General features: G+C 45.7%; 1 protein-coding gene across 3 annotated transcripts in view; it reads right to left on the minus strand.

Annotated features, from left to right (window-relative positions):
* LOC107382779 (E3 ubiquitin-protein ligase HECW1) overlaps positions 1-8574 on the minus strand; it is a 185510-nt gene extending 176936 nt beyond the window's left edge. For 2 of the 3 annotated variants that reach the window (XM_015955065.3, XM_015955066.3), the window contains exon 1: positions 8240-8574. In XM_015955065.3, the coding sequence (XP_015810551.3) occupies positions 8240-8269 (30 nt within the window). In that variant the 5' untranslated portion in view covers positions 8270-8574. The remainder of the gene's footprint in view (positions 1-8239) is intronic. The other variant, XM_015955067.3, reaches the window with a different exon arrangement.
* Between the last annotated feature and the right edge of the window lie 9027 nt (positions 8575-17601).

Genomic DNA, 17601 nt, shown 5'->3' on the forward strand with positions numbered 1-17601 from the left:
CAACAGCCTTGTTCGAGATGAGCAGCGCCTCGTCTGGAAAAGAGACGAGAGCAGACGGACACAGCAGAGGGTGTAGTTGAAAGTCTCCTACAGTCCTAATGGGTGTGACCCTTCGAGGAAAGCTGACCATTGAGCAGGATTGATGGTTTATCCCTTGAGGTCCATGTGGCAGGGATGAGGAGTGAGCACTACCTCACCCCTGCCACGTGGACCTTAAGGGATAAACCATCAACCCTGCTCAATGGTCAACTTTCCCCGCGGGGTCACCCATAAAGACAGTGGGAGGGTTAAGTCGGACAGATTTCCCTACATGTAGCTGAAGATATCGCGTTATCATTCATTATAGTCTGAAATTCGGGTGCCTGTTAGCAATCCTCACATGCTTGTGGAAGAAGAAGAAGAAGAAGAAGAAGAAGAAGAAGAAGAAGAAGAAGAAGAAAATATCATTTCTATAGCACCTCTCAAGATAAAAATCACGAGGCGCTTCACAAAAACAAAAAATGTAAAAATATAAAAAATAATTTAGAAAATGGTTAAAAATATATTTAAAATGAGCAAAAATAGACAATTGTCGTCGTCGTCGTCGTCGTCTTCCTCCGCTTATCCGGGTCCGGGTCGCGGGGGCAGCATCCCAACTAGGGAGCTCCAGGCCGTCCTCTCCCCGGCCTTGTCCACCAGCTCCTCCGGCAGGACCCCAAGGCGTTCCCGGACCAGATTGGAGATGTAACCTCTCCAACGTGTCCTGGGTCGACCCGGGGGCCTTCTGCCGGCAGGACATGCCCGAAACACCTCCACGGGGATGCGTCCAGGAGGCATCCTGACCAGATGCCCAAACCACCTCAACTGGCTCCTTTCGATCCGGAGGAGCAGCGGTTCTACTCCGAGTCCCTCCCGAAATGTCCGAGCTCCTCACCCTATCTCTAAGGCTGAGCCCGGCCACCCTACGGAGGAAACTCATTTCGGCCGCTTGTATCCGCAATCTCGTTCTTTCGGTCATTACCCAAAGCTCATGACCATAGGTGAGGATTGGGACGTAGATCGACCGGTAAATCGAGAGCCTGGCTTTCTGGCTCAGCTCCCTCTTCACCACGACAGATCGGCTCAGCGTCCGCATCACTGCAGACGCCGAACCAATCCGCCAGTCGATCTCCCGATCCCTCCTACCCTCACTCGTGAACAAGACCCCGAGATACTTAAACTCCTCCACTTGAGGTAGGACCTCTCCCCCGACCCGGAGGTGGCAAGCCACCCTTTTCCGGTCGAGAACCATGGTCTCAGATTTGGAGGTGCTGATCCTCATCCCAGCCGCTTCACATTCGGCCGCGAACCTACCCAGCAAGAGCTGAAGGTCAGAGCTGGATGAAGCTAGGAGGACCACATCATCCGCAAAAAGCAGAGACGAGATTCTCCTGCCACCAAACTCGACACACTCTACACCACGGCTGCGTCTAGAAATTCTGTCCATAAAAGTGATGAACAGAACCGGTGACAAAGGGCAGCCCTGGCGGAGTCCAACCCTCACTGGGAACAGGTCCGACTTACTACCGGCTATGCGGACCAAACTCACGCTCCTCTGGTAAAGGGACTGAATGGCCCTTAACAGAAAGCCACCCACCCCATACTCCTGGAGCGTCCCCCACAGGGTGCCCCTGGGGACACGGTCATAAGCCTTCTCCAAATCCACAAAGCACATGTGGATTGGTTGGGCAAACTCCCATGCCCCCTCCATCACCCTTGCAAGGGTATAGAGCTGGTCCACAGTTCCACGGCCAGGACGAAAACCACATTGCTCCTCCTCTATCTGAGATTCAACTATCGATCGGACCCTCCTCTCCAGTACCTTGGAGTAGACCTTTCCAGGGAGGCTGAGAAGTGTGATCCCCCTATAGTTGGAACACACCCTCAGGTCACCCTTCTTAAAGATGGGGACCACCACCCCGGTCTGCCACTCCCTAGGAACTTCCCCCGATGACCACGCAATGTTGTAGAGACGTGTCAACCATGACAGCCCTACAACATCCATAGCCTTGAGATACCCAGGACGAACCTCATCCGCCCCCGGGGCTCCGCCGCTGTGTAGTTGTTTGACTACCTCAGCAACTTCTGCCCCCGAGATCGGACAGTCCATCCCCAGGCCTCCCAGCTCTGGTTCCTCCTCGGAATGCGCATTGGTGGGATTGAGGAGCTCCTCAAAGTATTCCTTCCACCGTCCGACTATAGCCTCAGTTGACGTCAGCAGCTCCCCATCCCCACTGTAAATAGACAATTGTGATTTAAAAAATGTTAAGAAAGAGGGAGAGTGACTAGGAAAGAGGGAATATCATATATGGATATCATATACTGTAGATGTGCATTTGAAGGCATGGCTGTGATAATAGGTAAAGGTTATCAGCTGTAGAGTTTTAGTGCGTTTATAGGAAACGTGTCAAAAGAAAACTTTGAAACAAATCACATTTCTCTTTATGGCCTATATATTTGTCATCATCAACGTCACATGATTTACACAATACATGCGACCAACAAACAAAAAAAAGTGTCTGCCAAATAAATAAGCATAAACATTTCGTATTCTACCACCAGATGTTTGTATCAGAATGTGAACCAATCGGATCTTAGATCAGGCGAGAGCCAGGCATTTCCCATCATGCCCTAGGTTTTGCAGTTTGTGGAGAGCAACTGCAGCACCTTGCTCCAAAATCTGCGGCCGCCTTGATCTCACGAGGTTATCGTTGCCTACGTAGGCATGACGTCAGAGCAAGTCTGTGTTAAGTCGGACACAAATCTAACGGGCATGCACTACGCGCCAATCACCGGTTATCTAATCTGTGCAGAACTGGCTCATCTCAAACACGGCCACTGCTACGGGTCAGTGCATCGCTGCAGGCTACAACAGGCCGTTGTTGCATATAATTTACAAACAGATCTATCTTTGAATGTAATTTTAGACTGGAACATTGCCAACCCATCCATCCATTTTCTGAACCCGCTTGTCCACGCAGGGTCGAGGAGGGGCTGGTGCCCATCTCCAGCGTACAATGGGCAATCAGGCGGGGTACACCCTGGACAGAGAGCCAGTCCATCGCAGGGCAACACAGAGACACACAGGACAAACAATCACGCACACACACACTCATACCTAAGGACAATTTGGACAGACCAATCAACCTAACAGTCATGATTTTGGGGAGGAAGCCGGAGTACTCGGAGAGAACCCACGCATGCACAGAGAGAACATGCAAACTCCATGCAGAAGGATCCCAGGCCGGGAAGCGAACCCAGGACCTTCTTGCTGCAAGGCAACAGCTCTAACCACTGCGCCACTGCACAGCTATTGCCAACCCATGTGTATTTAAAAATATATGGCACTGCTACATCGTTACTATTAGAAATTAGTAACATTTCTACTTGAAGTAGGATTTTTAAACACAAAGTCTTTAGAAATGTTTTCCTCCACTTGAAATGTCATCAGTTAGAATATCTGATTAATCATCTGAGGATTCAACAGAATGCTTGAATGTTAAAATATTCAGTAGTTGTAGTGAAATCAAACGGGGTCTTCAACCTGCAAGTCTGACTTTAGCCACATCTGGTGCCACGAGAGCGCAATAGCGACACCTTACGATCGATACACGAACAGGTGAGATGTCAGGTGTATTCTCCATTATCCAAACACCCAAATCCTGTCATCCTCTGTGGCTGAGCTCGATTGCAGTAAGGTCTGGAAGAGTCCTTTTTAAAACCCGATGGGTTGCTTGCACCCATCCAACCATAAGCAGCTAGAAGTAGAGGTCAGCCAGCACAGCTACCTACGAGTTCCCTGGTTCTTCCCATTGGCCATGTTTGCACGTTATTTATGTATTTTTTGAGTTTGGTAATACCATACCTAAAGTCACATTTGGAATCTGTGATACACTCTCTCATAACTTCACTTCTTGACTACGTAAACTCACTTTTGGTAGGGATTCCTGTCTCGGCCATGATCCGGCTGCAGGTTGTGGAAAACGCAGCTGCACGGTTCCTGACAAATCCTGGCAGACATAGTCATGTGATCCCGGTTTAGGCGCGCCTACGCTGGTTACCCCTTTAGGGTAAATTTTAAGGTCTTGCTCTTTGCCTATGAAGCTCTACATGGCCTTACACCCTCTCATCTGTCTGACCTCTGACCTCCTCACACTTTAAGTGCCTGGGCACTCGTTACAGTCGGCATACCCTTTTTTGCTTCGCACCCTGAAAACGAACTATAAAGCTAGGCGAGAGCGAGCCTTTGTGTACGCCGCTCCCACACTTTGGAATGCACCACTCACTGGTCGACCTTCTGTCTGCCTCTTCAAGTCACGAGGGTGTGACTCTCGTCTAGTCCCTACATTTGTTATCTTTTCATGCTTGACTGCTGTTTTATCTGTTTTATGTCTTTTGTGTAGTTTTTATTGCGATGTATGAATCTTTGTATTTTGTTTAGTGTCTTGAAGTGGGCGGCACTTTGGTCATCTCCCATGCTGTGTTTAAACACACCACAGAAATGAAATGATATGGCATGGCATAAGATTGAGCCTTTTGTACGACACATACTTTACGTTAATAAATGGCTTAGAACACCACATCTAGTCATAATTGTACACTTGACTTTTTCTTTTACAGAAACACTATGGGGTGCCCGTGGGCTCCTCTACTACCGGGCTTAGCAGGATTTCTGGGGGAAACCCTGTCAGGTATACTGATAACTGGTTGTACGAAAATGAAAAGATTAGCATGGTTGTGCTGTTAGGCCTGTGTCATTTGCATAGGTTTTCTGAAAAAGTGAAACACCGACAGAAATTAGATTGATTGTCATTGGTAACGCCTTGAAGAAAAGAATAAAAAGGTTCTGCAAAACTCCAAGCTTCATTTTCACCAACTTCTGATTGTTGCGTGACAGTTGCTAGGCAACAGAACATATGCTGAGGTAAGGTAGAGAATACATCTGAAGGTTAGACCATTTCAAAGCTGCTCACTTCTGGTCTGGATTGGGTAAGCCTGGTCCTTCATGCTACCGTGGAGTTTACGCACTAAGGCGGTTTGGCTTTAAAGTTGCAGATGGTGTACAAAACTATAAACAAGAGAAGATAACAATAGCTCCTTAGCTTCAAATTTACTAGTTGTCCCCATCTTGGTGGCTGTATGTTGAGGTGAACGAGCTGCCTAAACCCTTACAGTCACAAACTATGAAGTGAATTGGTTCTTTTACACGAGGAATCAAGAACTGTTTATGTGATATTTTTGTATTTTTTTTTTCCATTTTTCATCCTCTGATTGTGCTCTGGGCGATTTTATGACCAAATAAATAAATAAAAATCCATGTAAATCTGGGACAGCCGTAGTTCAGGAGGTAGAGCGGGTTGTCCAGTAATCAGAAGGTTGCAGGTTTGATTCCAGCTCCTGCCAGAGAATGCTGTTGATGTGTCCTTGGGCAAGACACTTAACCCGCCTTGCCTGCTGGTGGTGGTCGGAGGGACCAGCAGCACCAGTGCTCGGTAGCCTCACCTCTGTCAGTGCGACCCAGAGCAGCTGTAGCTACCGGTAGCTCATCACCACCAGTGTGTGAACGGGTGAATGACTGATTGTGTTGTGAAGGGCCTTGGGGGGTTGTAGAACCCTAAGAAGGCACAATAGAATTTTTTTTTAAATTGTCTAGATCTCAGTTTCAGCCCAAATAAACATGATTATGATTTTTGCCATAATCGAGCAGCCCTAGCTGGTCTGGGCCTCTGCTCAGGCTGCTGCCCCCGTGACCCTCCCACGATAAGCAAATCAAAATGATCTCAACATGGTCAGCATACAACAAGAAGACACAGGAGCCACACAAGAGAGGATGAGGGAGTGTGAAAAGCTTCTAGTAGAAATGACCTCATCCAGTCTGAGGATGCTGGGACGAGTTACCCAGGCTATAATCTGATCATCTCAGACTATGTGAGGCTGCAGCTGCTGTGCATTGTTTCCAGAGATGGGGGCTATGTACTGCATGTGCTAATGAGTCTCCAGAACCAGCATTTTACATATAGCTGGCAGTCACAAGATCTCTGCTCCTGCTTAGGGACAGTTTACTCATCAGCTGTTCTCTCCTACTGGGAGAAAATCTTGGAGCTCTTCCAGAACCTCCTGTCCTGGTGGAGAACATGCCTCCGTCTGAAGGATGCTAAGCCCAACATCTACTGGTTCATTTCATTAGTTCATTAATCTTATGTCAAAAAGTGTGTTGTTTTGTGGAACCGTGGGTATGATGATGCGTTCAGCTCACCAGCCTTGGACAAGGTGGACAGCACCAAACCTGCTGCATGGTGTGACCCTAGAAGGTCATGCTTATCTTTCAGAAGAGAGTAAGTAGGGTAGTCACGATACTAAAATTTCAAACTCGATTCGATACTTGAAAAAAAACTCGATACTCGATTTCGATACTATTTAAAAACACCAATTTATTGAACACGTTTATTCAAAAAATAACATTCCTCAATTTATATTGCAAAAATTAAATGTTAAGAATTAAGTGTATAAAGTGCTTAAACCTTTCAAGTATCAGCATTTTTTAAAACGTGCATACAAAAACTGGCGAAAGTTAACACTTTAAATCATGAATTGTCTCACTATATATACACTATTTGCAGAGTGATGTTTTGCTGCTTAAACTCTGTTTAAGGTGCATTTTTGTCATAAGATGTAATGCCATATGTTTTGTTCTGTACTTTTGAACAACTCTGTTGGTCAATAAAGGGAGAAAACGAATTTCTCCACAGTAGGACAAAGGTACATCTACCGGTAATCTTAATAAGAACAGATTGGCGCACGGCAGTGACGTCATTAAAAGCGCCGGTTAGATTAGCCGCGGCTAGTCTGTTCACGCCTAGAAATCCCAGACCAGACCCGCTCCAAACGAACAGGGGAATCACGTTAATGATTCCTAACAAAACCTTTCGACATTGAGATGTTTTGGTGCAGATAATGTCTTATTTCGAGGCTGCACCATGGGTGCCCGTCCGCACCCGTTATATGGATATACACTGATGGCGATTCGCCGATGGATCTAAATACCCCGGGGAATCCAAGTAGCACCAAAGTTGTCAGCGTGAGTAAACAAACGTACTGCATGCTAGAAATTAAGTCCGGGTTGCAATAAACGGGAGTTTCCTTTAAGCACATAAGCGTGAATATACAACTACGTGTCGGACTTGGTATGCTAATTAAGTTGGGCTGTGAAGCGCCTCCCAAATTCGCTGTTTATGTTTTTGTTTATTTATTTGGCAGACAAAACTTGGATCGGAGACAACTCGCGTGGGAAATTGCAATGTAGCCGTGCGGCGTCTTCTTCTTCTGTTTGTCTGGGAGGCGGAGGCTGCTTTACGGCATCTGGCTGTCGTGTGTGTCGGTGTACTTGAAGAAGGCTGTGTATAATAGTCCATAATATCGATACCACAGGGATGGAATATCTCATTTAGATACCACTTTTAGTGTCGATTTATACCTAGGTATCGATTTTTTTGACAACACTAGAAGAGATAAGAGGATGTCCTGACTGTTTTCCTTTATAGTTTAACAAACACACACTTTTCTTAGTAGACAGTTTTCCTACATGATGTTGGTCTAAGCTCTGAAGCTCTGGAGTTGCCCATCAACCCCTGGGTGGAGCTCCTCCAGCTGACCTGTGGTGACCTCTCTGTGAAGGAGTATAGATAGAAATGGTCTACTAGAGGAAATCTGGAGCTTCGGTGTTGCTGATGACATTTTCTCCTCTAGAAGACCACATACTGAGACCAACACCTCCCTGTTCCTGATCATCTCCAGAACCTTGGGTCTCAGTCTGGTTTTGGAAACAGAACCAAACAAAAGGATCAGCCCTGCTGCCATTTAAGAGGATTTGATGAGGGGAACCCCACACAAAGGCTGGAAAACCTCCTCCCTCATCAGGAGAAACTAGGTCTCCAGAACATCCCACCGAACCCAAACCTGGGTCCGGGCTCTGACCCAGTGAACAGCCTTGTTATGTTGTGGCTCACGCTGCCAACTTTATGATTGATACACATTGTGCGTCGCGTTTAATCGTCCCGCCCCTAAAAGGCGCTTTGGCCCGCTCGTCGGTACCGACAGAACCGAACGGCAGACGGTTTTTCATACCGTAAACAGCGCGGTGTCAGCGGGATGAGGATGGAGATGTGGGCCGCTGGTGAACAGAACATGATGGGCTCCATCAGCACCAACAGAGACGTCCTACCTGGCATAGGAGGAGCTGTCGGTGGATCATCTCCGGGGCTCTCAGGTCCCACCGAGCTCCATCCGAACGGTAAAAAGCCCAGAAGAAACCCGCACAAACAGCGTCGATTTCGGGGTGGTTCAGTCACATCCTCTCGTCTTTCTCTGGACCACCGTCAAGCTGCTCACCGGAACAAGCTGTTTCCGGTCAAACCATCAAAATCAGCAGCAATGAACCGCGAGCGGCAGCGTTTCCGGGCCAGGTTCGGATTCGGTTAGACCCAACATGTGTAAATAAATCATAGTAAGCACATAAGCAAGCGAGCTGCTGGACAGGTCCCGGTACCGGGAGGAGGAAACGGCCGATTACTTTGAAGGTCTCGTTTCCGGTTCTGTTGTCGCTCATCCTCAGTGATATGGGTACCAAACACTTACAGCCAATCAGAACACGGGGTTTCCGCCTCGCGTGCGCTGCTGCATCCTCTCATCTGCCCTGCCTCCTCCTGCAAACGCGCGCGCGCACGCACACACACACACACACACACACACACACACACACTCCTGCAGACGACAAGAGGTGGTGCACATGCGTTGTGGTCGATCAGCCAATCAGGTAGTGGTCCTGCTCTCAGCAGATTACTGCTGCTCTAGCTCCTCCCCCTTCATCACTGGACCACTCAGCCATTGCTTTCATGTATTTCTGTTCCTTTCATGTATTTCTGTATTTTTGGTAACGTTGCTTTTCTTTTTTACTTTTATTCAATAATTTATGTTATTTTATAATTTATTTTTTCCTGTTTTTTAATCTGAGATCACCCCCCCCCCCCATACTTTCTAGACTTCTTTGCCTTTTCTTGTATCTTGTATTTAAAATATTTTATACATCTTATGGAGATTTGTTACACCTTTTTATTATGTCGTTTTTATTTGTACCAAATGCAATCACAATAAAGGGTTTCAATTCAATCTTTTTAAATCATTAAATCATTTTATGGTGCTTGTGATTTTTATCTAGAGATGCACTGTATAAACATCCTTTCTTTTCTTTATCAGTAGATGTGTGTGTGTGTGTGTGTGTGTGTGTGTGTGTGTGTGTGTGTGTGTGTGTGTGTGTGTGTTTTCACATGACCGTTCTCTTTGCTCGATGTATTACTAAAATACATTCAATGTTCCAAAATCCCAGTCATTAAAAGTTCATTCAGATTCTTCTCCAAACTCGGAGCAGCAGCAACATACCGGGTGACTGACCCACACACAGCAGTTGAACTAGATATGTTTAAACCAGATCACGTATAACTAGAGACCCTGAACCCGCACCTCTCTCTCACTCTAAAGGTCAGATGTCACCATGTGGTTTCACTTATTTGCCAGCGAGATCTTTTAGTGTTTAAGGATAAAATCATTTGTCCAGAACAAGAACAATCACAGCTTTGAGATTAGATTTTTACTTTAATTTCTGCTCAACATAAATTAGATCCAAGCTCAAAAGACTGGTTTATGTAGCTACCAAAACGAGTCTCCATGAGAGAAAGCAGGAGCAAAACTGAGAATCAGTAAAACCCAAGAACCCTTGCTGCGGTACACTCAGAACCGTGTGGTTCTGGAGGAGCTCTGCTCAGGTCCAACCTGAACAGCAGCAAGGCGATCGTTTCTTACCCAACTGTTTTGATCTAGTTCAGCTGGTGTGTTTGAGTTCAGTGACCCAGTTTATTCCTAACATCTGCCAGACAGATGTTCTCACATTATTAATGATCAAGAGTTCATGTAAGGAGCCCAAACCATCAGCCCTCCACCACCATGCTTCTGCTTTTATAAAAGAAACTTGACTCTTTGTGATGAGGTAATATGTAGGATCAGCAGCTGGCTTCCCCCTTCTGCTCAGTTCTGTTAAATAACTCATGAATCTGTAAAATACTGCTGGTGAAGGTTCTCAGTCATCCAGGTCATGGTAGTCCAAAAGGTTTCAAATGAAGGAAACTGGATTACTTTGGTTTCTTAAAAACGTTTTGCTTCTCATCCGAGGAGCTTTGTCACTTCTAACTGGTATATGGCAGAGCCAAGTTTATAAGATGTAGCTGTCTATTGTTGGTAAATGAGCAGAAACTCACTCTGAATACCCCTCCTCTCTACCCCCTGATCAGTCGTTAGCCTCTATGGCAGTGGTACTTATTTTTCTGGCCCTTGACCACTACTATTTGAGTAGCCCTGCTCTATCATGTGGGAGTCGTGTTGATTAGATGTAGGAAGATGCGACCTAGACTGAAACTAAGATTCAAAGCTGCATTATAGGTGCTGGACATTTGACATAGATAGCTTCCTTTACCTCAAACCATCAATCTTCTCTGTTCAGAACGTGTACTTTGGATCTGTTTGGGTGTCTTGTTTATGGATGGGCCAGCTTCTGTCCGAGGGTTTAAGGTTACCGCAAGGTTGTTTTTGGAGAACCTCCTCAGATGAGAAGTGAAACTTCTTCAAAAAAACACAAAGAAGTCCAGCTGCCTTCATTTGAACCCTTTCAGATCTGTAAAATGTTTGTCGTGGTTGTAGAAATGAATTATGTGACCATTTAAAGTACATTACTGACTTGTAAAATCTCAGTATTGAAACTATGAAAATGATATTTCCCTAATAACTAATTCATTTACAGCAAAAATCAAAATGTTTGCCCAACCAGACTTTGAGTCCAAGTAAAACATGCAAAAGGCCACTTTGTCTGTAAAGGGGCTCTCAGGCATTGGAGTCACCTAACAAAGGGAATGATCTGAATATTAGTCTGGTGAAGGCCTCAGCTTCTCACCAGTCCGGTGTGCAGCGCTGACCTGCCCAGGATAGAAGTAGATGTGTAGCTTCAGGAGGCTTTACAGTTGGCTACAGGACAGATCTCTGACTGTTCCTCTGGTGACATCTGGTGGTCAGGAGCTGACACTGCAGATGCAGATTCGTCTGAATAGGTTTATGATACAACTTTTATTTCAGGATCTGGGATGGAATAGAGTGCAACATTAAATCCTTCAGAAAGTCGGACTTTTGCATCAGTCCATTAATAAAACAAATGATTAATAAATATAATATCCACAGTGGTACAAGAAACAGATAACTCCTAGGCCAGATGACAAGCACACCCCTCCTTAAAGAACCTTGGTGACCTGATAGGAAAGCAAACTTAAAGCCTGTGCTTTATGACTGGTAACAAATGTGGAGAAAATCTGATCAAAAGTGAATAAATTAAAATTATTAGCAGAGACTTCTTCCAGGTTCCACTGTAACACAGATCAGGCTCCATATGCCCAGGGTGAAGGGGCATAGTACTTGGTGATAACAGAAACTCCAGTCAGCTGCAGAAACACAGAACAGAGTTCTGTTCAGCAGCAGAGCCCCATGGGCTGGTGGAACGGTGGCCATGGCAGTCTCAGATCCCACTACAGTCTTTCTGCGTGGAGCTACATTCTCTTCAGTCATGTGTGGTACTCCAGTGTCCTCCCACAGACCAAAAACATGCATGTCAGGTTACCTGGAGACTAAACTAGGTGTAAGTGAGTAACTGTGTGTCCCTGTGGTGGACTGGAGACTTGTCCACGCTGCCCTCTACCTTGATGGCTGCTAGAGGTGAACACCAGCACCTTGTGACTCTATGGAAGCCTGATTCATACTCTCTCTTACACACACACACACACACACACACACACACACACACACACACACACACACACACACACACACACACACACACACACACACACACACACACACACACACACACACACACACACACACACACAACTACACACACACACACACACACTACCAGGGACATTTTCCTTTCAGACTTCTCCGTTGCCTGGGAGCGTTACAAAGCAGTTTCCCAGGACAACAGAGGGCACCCCGGGCATCCTGCAGTCACATCTCTGGTCCTTGATAATGTAGTTACTGGTATTTACGAGACTTTTTAACATGGACAAATTTCTCCCCCACCTCCATACCCACGTTTCCCAACATTTTTTGCATTGTTGCACCATGGCGTTGCTTCTCTCTGTACCCATGCAGATGGAGGAGCATGAATCAGGCTTGAGGGTAAAGAGGTTAAAGCTGCAACAGCAAATTGGGAAAACAATTTAGCCTAAAACATAGTATAGTATAGTATAGTATAGTATAGTATAGTATAGTATAGTATAGTATAGTATAGCTAATTATTATTGAGATTAAAAAAAGGAAGACAATTAATGAAGTGGATCTCTTGCATTTGTCTAAAAACTTCCATCAATGACACGTTTCAGACCAAAAGCAACCACTGGACCATCCGGTTGTCGTCTCAGTGAACCGCTGCACTTCCCTGGGTCCTCCACTCTTCACACACTCACGCATTTACCAGCAGAACAGCACAGGTGGGAGAGGTTCTCCGCTCAACCATATCAGAGAAGGAGAAACAGCCGGCTGCTACCACTCCAGCTTTAGGACAAACTACCAGAGTCCCAAAAAGAAAAACGCCGTTAGAAGTCACGGGCAACAAAAGATGCTTGGACCTAGAAAATGGTGACTGGTGTTTAGCACCATTTAGTTTCCTCTGGCATCATGGGTTTTTGGTTCTGGCAGAAGCGTCTCAGTGAAAACACCTGAGGGCAGCTGTGAGTGTTCGATGACCGTGTTTGCATTCAAAACCTAGCTTGTTCTGTAGATTCGCTACAGCAGCATCAAGGCAATGAGTGTGGAAGAGGAGAGCCCCCTAGAGGTCAGTGGATGTAACTGGATATCAGAAAATGTGAAAGTCATCTGGACTTGGACTTGGGGTTAAGGAGAGAACACTTCTTGCTGTCTTTGGCCTCTTCTCCCTGCAGGGTTTTTAGCCTGGCCTGCCAGACTCGTCTCGCTTTAATTCTGCACAGAGAAAGAGTCTGGTAACTCACAGGCAGAGAGGTACCTGAGAGGCGGGACTAGGGAACTTCAAAAATAACCAATCAGAAAAACGACGTAAATGCCAACTGTACCACGCAATGCTGTAGTTTTTTAGCTGTAGTCAAAAATAGCGTCTGGCAACAGCGCAAACATCTTTTTTTAGAAGAAATGCTTTAGCGCTTCTACTTGTGGTTTTAAAGACATCTGAGTCATTTAGACCAGAGGAAAGAGCCGCAGCGAACTCTGCCGCTGTCTTTGTTGTTTATGAGAAACTGAACATCGCTGTGTGTGACGTCCGTGATGCTGTTGTATTTTAGCTGTAGTCAAAAATGGCGTCTGGCAACAGCGCAAACATCTCTCTTTAGAAGAAAGGCTTTTAGAGCTTCTACTTGTGGTTGTAAAGGCGTGTCCCAGTCATTTAGAACAGAGGAAAGAGCCACAGTGAACTCCGCTTAAGACGCCATGTTTATGACAAACTCGGTGTTATGCTGTGTGATGTACGCTACTCAGCGCTGATTGGCTCGATTAGAATTCTGGGGGGGGGGGGGGGGGGGGGGGGGGTATTTGAATAGAAGAGTTCCCAGACCCTTTCTCTGTGCAGAATTAAACAGGGGAAGAGTCTGGCAGGACAGGCTACATGGTTTTACCACCAACTTCTCCATTGTTTCATTTTCCCTTTGCTGACTTCTCTGTAATAAAGGCTGTAGAGTAGCTGGTCGCAAATGTATTTAGCCACACAGCCCCTTCTACGCCCCGACCGTGTTGGCGCACCCCCCATCCCCCACACCTTCAAAACAAAAATCTAAAAGTCACAAGCATTTTTGTTAGCACTGAAAGGCAGTTGAAATTTATGTATATTAAATGCAGCATGTTTTATCATGCTCAAATGAAAAACACATCTATTAAAATGAGCACAACCAAGCCCTCTCGCATTTGATTTAATCTGAAACCAGAGGTGTGACCAAGTCACTGCTTTGCAAGCCACAAGTCTTTCCAGTCAAGTCCAAGTCAAAGACAACCAAGTCCAAGTTGAGTCCCAAGTCAATGATGTGGAAGTCCAAGTGAAGTCCAAGTCCTTAACTTAGAATTTTCAAGTCATAAACAAGTAATCTGTCCATCTTCTATTTAATGACAATGATAATAAATAAATTCCAGGAATAAAGCTTCTTAAAGCTTTGTTTATTCGCTCAAACAAGCAGAAAGTACAACTGAAATAGATTATAAACAAAGTGCTGCTGCATTTGGCAGTAAATCAAACCCAGAACCAGGAATGATTCATGAGTTTTGTCCATGCCATGCCACTTTTGTGCTAAAATATCAAATATGCTCAAGTCATCATCAAGTCAACAGAGGCAAGTCGATTCAAGTCGCAAGTCGCTGGCGTTCAAGTCCGAGTCAAGTCGCAAGTCTTTATAGATTTTATCAAGTCAAGTCAGAAGTCATTAAAATAATGACTTGAGTCTGACTCGAGTCCAAGTCATGTGACTCAAGTCCACACCTCTGTCTGAAACACTACCAAAGTAATGCGGAAGCTTTAAAGAGCAAAGATGATTGATGACAGGCTCAGGGTCAAAGGCAGGAAGCAGATACGTTCCGGAAAATTTTAGAATATTTTGAGCTGCGTTGAACAAATAATTGCAGCAAGTTTAAATGACCGTGGAGCTAACACAACCTCATCATAACACATAAACAATGGAAACAATATTAGAACGCCAAAAATTTGAATTCAATAAAGTTACACAAAATTTAAAAACTAGCATGGCTCAGGAACTGATTAAATAAACAAAAATAAATCAGGATCCTGAGGATCCCCAAGTGCAGCGCCGATGGCTCAGCCTGCAGCAAGATAAAGAAAAAGGGAGAGGGAGGTTGTGAGTATTTCCTGTATATTTGTAGCAATAATACCATTTGGCCAAATATTTACCCGTAACGGCTGGGCCTGCATCGTGGCACAAAGCTCCCCAATGTTTGGTGCAACGAAGACAGTTCAAGCCTCAAATCTTTCTCAACAGCATCCAGTCTTTGCTGATGTTTAGTCTTAACAGCTGTCAGAGCAGAGAAACCAGCCCTGCATAGATAGGTTGTAGCATGGGGATGAAAACTGTCAAGGCCTGCTTTGCCAAGACTGTGTATGATGACGACATCAGCTCAGTCCAAAAATCCACAAGAGGCTTTCATTTGAACTGCGACTGCAACCATCAGATGACAGCTCGATCAGCTGTTCCTGCTCCTGAAATAACAGCTGTGAGACTGGGAGGGAAACTTTCAAAGGGTTACGGATCCATGCTTGAGATGTGTTGATAGGTGGGAAGTGTTTCCGCAGCAACTCAGCGAGTTGGACGAGGTGTTTAATAATGAGACTTTTCAAATGCTCACCCAGGTGCACGTCATTTTCCACCAAGAACTTATGAAGCATAGGAAACGCAGGAGTGTGTTCCCACTCACACAGCGCGCCCAGAACCGTAGATTCTTCATCATAGCTTCAACCTTCTCTTGTGGGCTGAACACAGTAACATTGACTCCCTGCAGACTTAGATTCAGTTCATTCAGAGCAACAAAAAAAAAAGATGTCCGCCAGATAGGCAAGCGTCTTCAGAAAGTCTACGTCATGCAGACTGGCAGCCTTATCAGACAGATTGTCCTTGAAAACCTGCTGAAGCTCGTGTCGCAGTTCAAAAAGCCTCGTTAAGACTTCTCCGTGGGACAACCAGCGCACTTCAGTGTGCAGCAGCAATGCTTTGTGTTTGCCGCCCATCTCATTGCATAACAGCATGAACAGTCGTGAATTTAGCGGGCGAGCTTTAATGAAGTTCACCAGTTACACAGCATCATTCAGGACTGCAGGTAGATCAGCTGGCCTGTTTTTGGCTGCCGAGGCCTCCCTGTGAACACTAGTGCAACCACTGAATGGATGGTCATACTTTCCTGATATGAGCTTTAAGCCCCGTCAGTGCAAATGCCCACGCAGCAAGTCCAGTCGATCCCGTTGGTCCCCACAAACACTTCAGATTTTCCCACCTGTTGTTCGGGTAGTAAGGGGTTGGCAGAAGGTAGCCTTTAAGAAGGTAATGAACATACACCAGAAGATTGGCCAGATTTGTCACATCTGTAGACTTGTCTACTTTTAGAGAGTAAAACTCGCTTTCTGTCACCCGGCTGACTAATGAAGCCAGGACGTCCTCTGGCATTGCATCGATGCAGCGCGACACAGAGTTACTGGTGTGACGACCTCTGCCCTGGCAAGCCAAATGCAGCTGACGTACTCTCCTGGAGTCCTGAGAACCGCCACAAGAGGACAGCAGAGAGACTGATAGACAGCTGACTCCAATCACATCATCAACACCTGGATCCTATATTAAGCCTCCTATTTTCATCAGACAGGCAGACACAGTAACAGAGAGGTTAGAGCGTTAAAGCTTGTACTCTGTCATTTGAGCACTGTGATCTCCCCTCCTTGTTAAGCCATTGGGTTCTGTTAAACACCCTGTGTAAAGTAGCTCATTCCAGTCCTCATATTTTTGGTGGCCCCTTTTAATGGGGTTTTGTTGAGGTTTCTCCCTGGTTAACACCTATAAGAGCTTGTTAAGTTGGTTATGGTGGCTGGCAGTTTCTTTAGGTTAATTTCTGGTGTCTTGTTATAAAACTGTTGACCCCTTGTGTTAATAAACCCTTTTACTTTACCTTTGTTGGAAAACACTCCTCTCCCGACTCTCAGTTGCTTCTCCTCATTTACCTCAAAGTCTTCCTTAAGTTCAATTATTCTGTGTTCACCCCCTTACCTACTCCTAGACAGAAAGAGGGGATGTAACATAATGGGCGCTCGTCCGGGATCAATGTTCTGAACCTTTTTAGAGTGTTTTACCCTTCAAATGGACGATTATTAGTTTAGTGAGAGCCTTCGAGTATTTAAGGTTTTGTGGATACCTACCCCGTAGGTGGTAACGGGTGTTTTCAGTTGGCAAGTGGTAGTGGTTTTGGGTTCATTCATTTCTTTTCTTTTTTTTTTTGTGTGACGTGTGCCTTTGTATTAACCTTGTGATGTTTTCACTTAAAGGGTTTCTCGACGCACCTTCGCGGGAAGCGGTCGAGGGGTGCAGGAAACGTGACCTGCTGGAGGTGGCTGCACACCTTGGCCTGAGCGTCACACACGCAACGCTAAAGGAGGACTTGAAAAAGGCTGTGTTGTCTGCCTTAGTTGCTGAGAACCTACTGACAGATGAACACCAAGGTGAGGCCGAGAAGGACTCTGAGAAAATGAGCGAACCGGAACTGACGGAGGGGGAAGACATTAAGGATGAGGATATGTCAGCACTTCCTGTTGACAGACTGGAGGCCGCTGCTGCCGGTATGCAAACTCCTCCTGCTGGGGCATGGCCAAGGACTTTGCCCCGTTTTGATTCTCCCTCTCCAACTTCCTCAAAAGCTACGCCAGAAAGCGTCAGGCTGCAAGTACGTTTGGCTCAGCTAAAATATGCAGCCGAGAAGGAGCAAGTC

This window comes from Nothobranchius furzeri, chromosome 7, assembly GCF_043380555.1.
Source record: "Nothobranchius furzeri strain GRZ-AD chromosome 7, NfurGRZ-RIMD1, whole genome shotgun sequence".
NCBI classification, from domain to species: domain Eukaryota; kingdom Metazoa; phylum Chordata; class Actinopteri; order Cyprinodontiformes; family Nothobranchiidae; genus Nothobranchius; species Nothobranchius furzeri.